This window comes from Bos mutus, chromosome 4 (assembly GCF_027580195.1).
Source record: "Bos mutus isolate GX-2022 chromosome 4, NWIPB_WYAK_1.1, whole genome shotgun sequence".
Lineage (NCBI taxonomy): Eukaryota > Metazoa > Chordata > Mammalia > Artiodactyla > Bovidae > Bos > Bos mutus.
The window spans coordinates 72,509,722-72,517,723 of record NC_091620.1 but is presented as its reverse complement, the minus strand read 5'-3'; the positions used below and the strand labels follow the sequence as shown (position 1 = coordinate 72,517,723).

Here is an 8,002-nt window from a genome sequence, read left to right as displayed (position 1 = left end):
CAGATCATATGAACCCTTCAACCCTTCTTGCTTTCTGTAGCTGCTGCTTTCATAAGAAGCTATAATGTGTGCCAGCCAAGAAGGAAAGTTTTTAATGACAGCAGTTAAGACTTTTTTCTGGTTAAGTCATCAGTGTAAGCCCTGGATCTAACAGCACGTAGCCCCACTTGCACCTGGGGAATGTATTTACCTGAGCATTTGCCTTTCATCATTAGCATCACTGGGTGTTGTACCTCCCGTGTATCTTGAGGGGCAGATTTGTTATCCAGAGCAGTGCTGTCTTACTAGCCACACATATGGCTATGGGGCTCTTGAACTGTGCCTAGTGTGACTGGGAAACTCAATTTTACGTTTTATTTTCAGTTAAATTTAAATTAACCACACGTGGCAAGTGGCTGCCGTACTGCCCAGCACACAGGTCTTGCTTCCCCAAATGTGGCGTGCAGACTAGTAGCGTAAGCACCTCTGGAGCTTTGTTAGAAACGCGAATCTACCTGGACTTGCTGAAATATCGGGCACTATAACAAGACCAGGTGATTCCTATGCACATTAAGGTCTGGAAAGCACTTATTCAGAGTCGGGGGTCTTAGCTGAATATTACACTGAAGTGCAGAAAAGTGTATGCAAAGTTGGCACATGTGTGTGTGTGCATTGAGTGTACACACGCTTTACCCTTTTCTTTCCCCTGGAGACAACGTCCATACTTTTTCCTTGACTTTCCACGGAGTTTGCCATTCAAAACAGAAGTTTTATCCTACAGGAATGTAGCCCCGTAAAATAGGAAAGCAGATTTCACTGAATAAAGAAAAACCTTTCAATTATCCTTTGTTTTGCAAGTACGCTCTTCAATTTATGAAGGGCAAAACCTGGCCATCCATGGCTTTGAGGTTCTTCAATTATATTTTCACCCATGCTAACCATAGAGTACAATGCTCCTAGACTGCTTTTATGTCTCAAAATACCACATGTACACACATTAGCACAGATAAAAAGTTAGTGTAGCATTTACATATATTCTATTTTGTATTATGTACCCACACCCATACCCTTATTTTTTAGTTCAGAACTGGCCACAAAATGCATCTCAGGGCAAATACATACCAGTTTGTGCTAGTCTGTACAGCTTGGAACAACTGGTAGACTTTTAAGTATGGATGGGCTGTTGCAGCTGCTACCAATTTTTCAGTTGATTCAAGAATCAACCAGGAAAAAAACAATTTTTATTAGTGTCATAGCTGTCTAGTTATTATCTACTACATAAAACCATGAACAAAACAGTTGGTCAGACTACAATTACTGAGCTTACTTTTCTATTAGTAAATAGACTGCTTTCACATTATAATAAGAAATATTCATCATTTATTATTACTTTCAGGTAAAAATTTAGGAAACAAAGATTTTTTTTTTTTTCCAAAGATACTTTTATGTTAAGGATGAAGTTGCTGCCAGGCTTCATTAATCTGCCTCAGGAATCCTGTCACTCGCCTCCAAGTGTTAAGAACAAAATGCTAAGGCAATGACTTCTCCCAGTCAACCAAGTCCCTAGGATTAATTGTCCCCGAGTCTCAAAATGGCTCTGAGAGTCTGCCGTGAACCATTATTTCCCACTGGTGTTTAAGAGGAGACATATACAAACTGGTAATCGGCTTATGCAGCCAGGAGACTTAACTTGTCACAAAGAGCCATACGTATTTCAAAAATGAAGAAACCGTAAGTTTAGCCTCACTTCTTTTCTGGGGGGTAATGTGAATTTATAAATGCAGAAGTACTGAATGTACTTGCAATATGTAGAGTTCAGATCAGATCAGATCAGTCGCTCAGTCGTGTCTGACTCTTTGTGACCCCATGAATTGCAGCACGCCAGGCCTCCCTGTCCATCACCAACTCCCGGAGTTCACTGAGACTCACGTCCATCGAGTCAGTGATGCCATCCAGCCATCTCATCCTCTGTCGTCCCCTTCTCCTCCTGCCCCCAATCCCTCCCAGCATCAGAGTCTTTTCCAATGAGTCAACTCTTCGCATGAGGTGGCCAAAGTACTGGAGTTTCAGCTTTAGCATCATTCCTTCCAAAGAAATCCCAGGGCTGATCTTCTTCAGAATGGACTGGTTGGATCTCCCTGCAGTCCAAGGGACTCTCAAGAGTCTTTTCCAGCACCACAGTTCAAAAGCATCAATTCTTTGGCGCTCAGCCTTCTTCACAGTCCAACTCTCACATCTATACATGACCACAGGAAAAACCATAGCCTTGACTAGACGGACCTTGGTTCCCATAATAAACACTCTCACTAATCAGTTTGATGAAGAATAACTTGCTAGCACTGGAAAGTACAAACAGTCCAATATACATTTAACACTTATGGTCCTTGTGAGGCAAAAGATTCTTTAGAAACTAGCCAGCTGAAAGGCTAATTTACCAGGAGAGTTCTAACCTTTTTAACCTCTACAATGTGAAGGACATCATTAAAATGCCAGTGCTATAGAAACAGTTTTCCACCTTGTTTCCACTGCCAGAGAGAGGATGAACAACATCCACACTCCGCTGGTGTGATGCTCCTGGCAGGACAGCTTTTCTCCATCCCTGTCTCTTCCATCAAGAAAGCACGCTGGAAGGCAAGTGAGTCATGCTACTGTAAGAATCACCTTGCCTCCAGTTTCACAGGGTCTGCCAGCCCTACAATTCCACATGCTGTCATTACCCAACACTCGGTCATGACGCACCGTTTCTGAGGAGCCCTTGTTTACCTGGTTCTTTGCCTTTGGCAGGGCCAAGATTCTCATTTGCATTCAGTTTTAGGTTTTTATGTCATTTATTAATATTACCAGTAGGACAGAGTTTTTAAAAAGATTTATTATATTTGGTTCTAGAAATGATAGAAAATAAAAATTGATACCATAATGTCACACACCCTTGGAAAGGCATATTTATGCTTTCGTACCAGAGCACAGTTTGATGCATGGCCAGAACTGGAAAGACTTCCGCCATGGGTAACAAAGGGAAGCTGCTGATAGGAGGAGCCCTTGTTAAGTTTGCAAAAGTTTTCTTCTCTATCATTTATTTTTGGGCAAATGTCAGTCCAGAGGGAAGAGTTAACATAAAAGGCACCTCGAGTAAAAAGTAGACCTTAACTGAAAATAGCTGCACATGTTTACATAAAGAAAAAAAGCCCTATTGATGCAACTCTCCTGCAAGGCAATGATAATAAATGCAAAAGCTATTGCAACCGGAAAGTCTATATACACTTAGTTGAACCTGGTTCATGGATAATAATAATCACTTTTGTGTTTATAAACCTGTGGATGTTTTACCACCATTAATATGAGCGTAAGTACTGTTATTTATATTTATAGGCTTTTTTTGAGGGGAGGGGTGTCACTAATTATTATCCATAGTCAATATTTGTTTCATTGCATTTTCTCTTAAAATGCATTGTTATGTATACATTCAGAGATGCATTAAAAATTCCTATGGCCCTTCAAGAATGTAGCAAAATGTAAAACTGCTACCTTAAACCAAATTTCTTTAAAATGATTATAAAGCCAATAAAAGCTGACATTTTGCTATGATTTAAGCACCTGAAATATATTCTAACCAATTTATATTCTCTGAACTAGAGTGAGGATCCTCACGATTTCTATATATGTACAAATACTGCAAATTAAGCTAATAAAAACTTGGAAAAATACAAATAGTCTTTTACTACAAAGATCCCAAATCCACACAGGGGCCTGCACTCAGAGGAAAATGAACAGGAAGCCAGCAAACACAAGTCTGCATTTTCTAATACAGGGACACAGGCCTCAGCGGAGCCAGGTGGTATTCAGCTGGGTCTGGTTCTTGATGCTGGTATCCATTTTAAGCACTTCGCGAATGGCCATGGTTGCGTAGGTAGAAGGAGGGAGAGAAAAATCCATCTTCAGAGCTCTGTATTTGCCTTCTGCCAGGCAAGAAAGGAGACAACAGACAGAAAAGTAAGGCAGCTGCAGACAGCCTGGTATGAGTCACGTAATCTCCATACAGAAAGAACTATGGTCCTTTCCCCAGCCTGCTTCCCAGAGAAGGAGCATGGAAGAAAGGGATCTGTGAGTAAAGGATCCAGCTGACTCTCTACAGTAATTCTACCTGGACCCTTCCTAAAAAGGGTGGGTGACAGACGAAGAAACCCATGTACAATGTTTTCACCACACGGCGAAACTGGACAAAGAAAAGGCAACAAAAATTTGATGGTGAGAAGGCAGACAATGTCTTAGACTCTCTTGCTGGATTTTCACTCATCTTTGTTAGCTCTCTATGGTGAGGGGAAGGATATTCAATCACATGACATTATAACCTTCTATAATGTTCATTCATTTTCAGTGCAAAACACTGCTTTAATCATTGATCTCCAGCTATAATCTTAAAACTAAAATGACAAAACACAAAATAGAAATCACAGAGTGGGTTGGGAGGTGGTCAGTGATGGTAAGTTTTTTAAAAATATGTTTCTGTATGAGAAAACACCTCCAAGTTGACATAGAACTGATGGCCAAGTAAACTTACCAGAAGCAAACACTGGTGGTGGTCTACCTTCCAGGTTGTCCACATCTGTGTTGAAGAGTGGAATTTTAGGATCATCATACGCAACAACTTCCCTTCAGAACATATAAAGGAAGAAAAGTGTGAATGTGAATTTCTATAACAGGTACTAGGTTGCTCATCACCATTTGCTTAAGAAAAACACAGAGGCCCAGTGTGGATAATTCTAGGTGAGACTATTCAGTAACAGAATAAGGCTAGATTTTACATACAAATACTACACAGCAAAGTGAAAGATGATGGCAATCTATGTGAAAAACGAGAGATGTTTCCCCTAGGATGGAAATTCTGTTGTATGTGTTTGGTATGTAGTAAACTTCACTTGGCAGAGATGCAACTGAATTAATCACAGCGTTTACATTTTTTCTAGAGTGGTTATTACCACTAACAACACTGTGTCATTTTGAGAAACTGCTCTCCAGAGTGGGCAAGAGCAAGGACAACTCTGCCAACCTCTTCCCGCAATCCAGAGAACAGGAGGGAGGAGGCAGAGGGAGAAGAGGAGACAGAGAGAAGGAAATGACAGAGTTTCCTGACAGTGGGCAACTGGTCCAGGCTTTAAGTTTTTAATTATCAAATACAGCTTTACATAATACTAAGTATTAAGGTATTTTAAAATGGGTTCATACAAATGTCTTTTTCTCTTTAGAAACATGATATTGAAACAATTATAAGAGTGTGGAACTCAAAGCTAATTCTGAGTAAGAACTAGAAAATATCAAGTCTCTTTAGAAACGGAAAAAGTTCATTCTTGGCACATCTCTTCAATAATTTACCAACGTCAATAAGATGTAAACTTAGCCACTTGCACTATATTTGAATTCATTTATCTCCTGATAACTTTAAAAATACTGAATAGTAGTAGTTATGAGAATACTATTTAATAACAACAATAACACTCATATACCAGGCGGTAAGCACTGAAAAATATTTACGTGATGCAAAAGCTTAAAATCTCACAGTAATTCAGTTCTATTTCATTCAAGACTATTACTCACCAGCTGACATTCTGAGGACGAATAATGATCTTTCGGTAGGCCCCTGATAAGGAATAATCTCTAATTTTGTGTCTCATGTTGTCAATATCAAGACTGTCTGCTGTGAGCATTTCCCTGTAGGCTTCACTAACTAATAAAAAACACAAAAAAGTTATGTGGAATGCAGCATGTCAGCAAGCTATCTTGAGCTTGACTACAAAGAAGGTAACAAAAATTCAGTTAGATCACCTTAACAAATTAGTCACATCAACTTATAATCCAACCTGTTCTCTGGAATTCCAATTTACTGCCTTACTAACTGGTACTAGGTGTGTCCACTTTAGGTCTGTTTTCAACTTGCAGATTCTCTCTCCCACCAGACACAGTATCTGGGTATAAGGTTCCCAAGACAGGCACAAACGACCATTTCATCAGAAATTACTCAACTGCAACTTACATGTTCTAAGAGTTGGAAGAGATTATATGCAGAGCCTCAAACTCTTTCCAGAAGAAGGTAGTTATAAATAAATGTATAAAAATAAGAGACCTGGGAACACCATCTGGCTCACCCTCGAACCTGATGTAGTATCTTTTTTTATAACACCACAGAGAGACGGGCACCCAGCCTTTGCTTGCACGTTGCCATCCACAGGGAGCTATTACCTCGTGAAGCATGCAATTGTTGGAAAGATCTTCCTTTGCCAAGCTGAAATACTCTTTGTGTGACTTCTGTTGTCTGCTTTTGGACATAGATTAATTGCTCCCTTCCACATGTGTTCATTAAGTACTGGGACTTTAAGCCATTTCTTCTCTAGACCAACATGTTCCCCTAAATGTTCTGTAGTCCCCACAGAGTCCTAATCTGCCTTGGGTAACAGGCTTATGTTGTATGTAACACTGGATAGCTTCTATGAACACTACCACCAAAGTAGCCTTTTCCATCTATACATTTGATCTTTGAACATAAATGTGAGAATTTACATTTAATTGTATTAAATGCCCTCTGTGGTACTTTAAATACCTTTTTAATACTTACTTTTCATATAATTAACTGTTTTGGGTAATACTACTTGCAAACATGCTAATCAGATTTCTTATTCAAGTCATTTGTAAAAAAAATGTCAGGTAGACCAGGGTCAAGGAAAGACCTCACAACCCACTTATGAGGACAGCTGGGATCTCTGATTGAGCGCCGCTGACATCAACAGCCTATGTCATGAATCCACATGCCTGGACCACCACCCAGCCAGTCTGTGAGCCCCTGCCCTGGCCACAAAGTCTCCACTAGAGGCTCTGTCAGAGGCTGTGCTGAGTAAGTGATACTGCCTAACCCAACGTTTCTGACCTCAAGAGGTACCAGAAAGAAGAAAAGAATGTATTCTTTTTCTCTCTTGGAAAGAGGGCAAATGTGGCTCTGAGCACCTCAGTGCCTGCCTTCTCCAGCTCCTGGGTTCCCCACCGGGCCACTCCCGCCATCCATACAGCACAGGTAAGCCACGCTCCTCAGGCATGCACCTCCCTTCCTCATTCTCCCGCTCTTCTCTAATCCTTCTCCCTCCATGAGGCCAATTTCACACAGCAATGTGATTAAGTCAACATGTAAATGGAGGATAACCACTCAACTCTTTCCTAAGTATTTACCTTATAAAAGAAGGGTGCTAATCCTAAGCATTCTGTAACTTCAAGGAATATAACATCAATAAGTAAACTAATTCTGCCCTCTCAAGAGAAAAGATTTTTAACAGGAAAACACCTCCTACAGACCAGCCCGGGCGAAGAGTAAACTTTCAGGGTCAGTTTCACCAAGCTGGTCCCACACTCAGGGCTGCTTCCTTTTTTTCAAGTTCTGAATCCTTGAACAACCATCCTCCCCCCGCCACCCTCCAACAATGGCATCCATGAAGGTACAAAAGTAATTTTCAACAGCCTCTGGGCCATGGGAAATAAGGGTAGGGAATTTCTAGTTGATAAACTTTCTAAGCTTCTGGAAATTTCTAAGTTTCCAGTTTATAAACTTCTGAGTCCAATGAACAGATATTACTTATATGGTTAAAAAAAAAAAAAAAAAAAAGCTTTTAAAAAAGCAATGTTAAAGTAGAATTGGGGCTTCCCTAGCAACTCAGTCCATAAAGAATCTGCCTGCAATGCAGGAGACCCAGGTTTGATTCCTGGGTCGGGAGGATCCCTGGGAGAAGGAAATGGCAACCCACTCCAGTATTCTTGCCTGGAGAATCCCATGGACGGAGGAGCCTGGCGAGCTACAGTCCATGGGGTTGTAAAGAGTTAGATACTACTTAGCAACTAAACCACCACAAAGTAGAATTATTCAATCACTTCCTCAATGACGCTTTCCAAATTCTTCCATCATTAGTAAGAGTTAGCAAATTTCAGAAATTTAAATAACAGTGCCAACAGTAACAGCAACAACAATAATAATACCAACACTATCACT

At 40.4% G+C, this 8,002-nt stretch overlaps 1 protein-coding gene across 1 annotated transcript in view; it reads right to left on the bottom strand.

The window, feature by feature from the left end:
• Positions 1 to 1,342: 1,342 nt before the first annotated feature.
• PUS7 (pseudouridine synthase 7) overlaps positions 1,343 to 8,002 on the bottom strand; it is a 55,075-nt gene continuing 48,415 nt past the window's right edge. The window contains exons 14-16 of the mRNA XM_005901443.3: positions 5,572 to 5,701; positions 4,538 to 4,629; positions 1,343 to 3,935 (exon numbers count right to left, since the gene is read on the bottom strand). Of these exons, the coding sequence (XP_005901505.1) occupies positions 3,799 to 3,935; positions 4,538 to 4,629; positions 5,572 to 5,701 (359 nt within the window). The 3' untranslated portion in view covers positions 1,343 to 3,798. The remainder of the gene's footprint in view (positions 3,936 to 4,537; positions 4,630 to 5,571; positions 5,702 to 8,002) is intronic.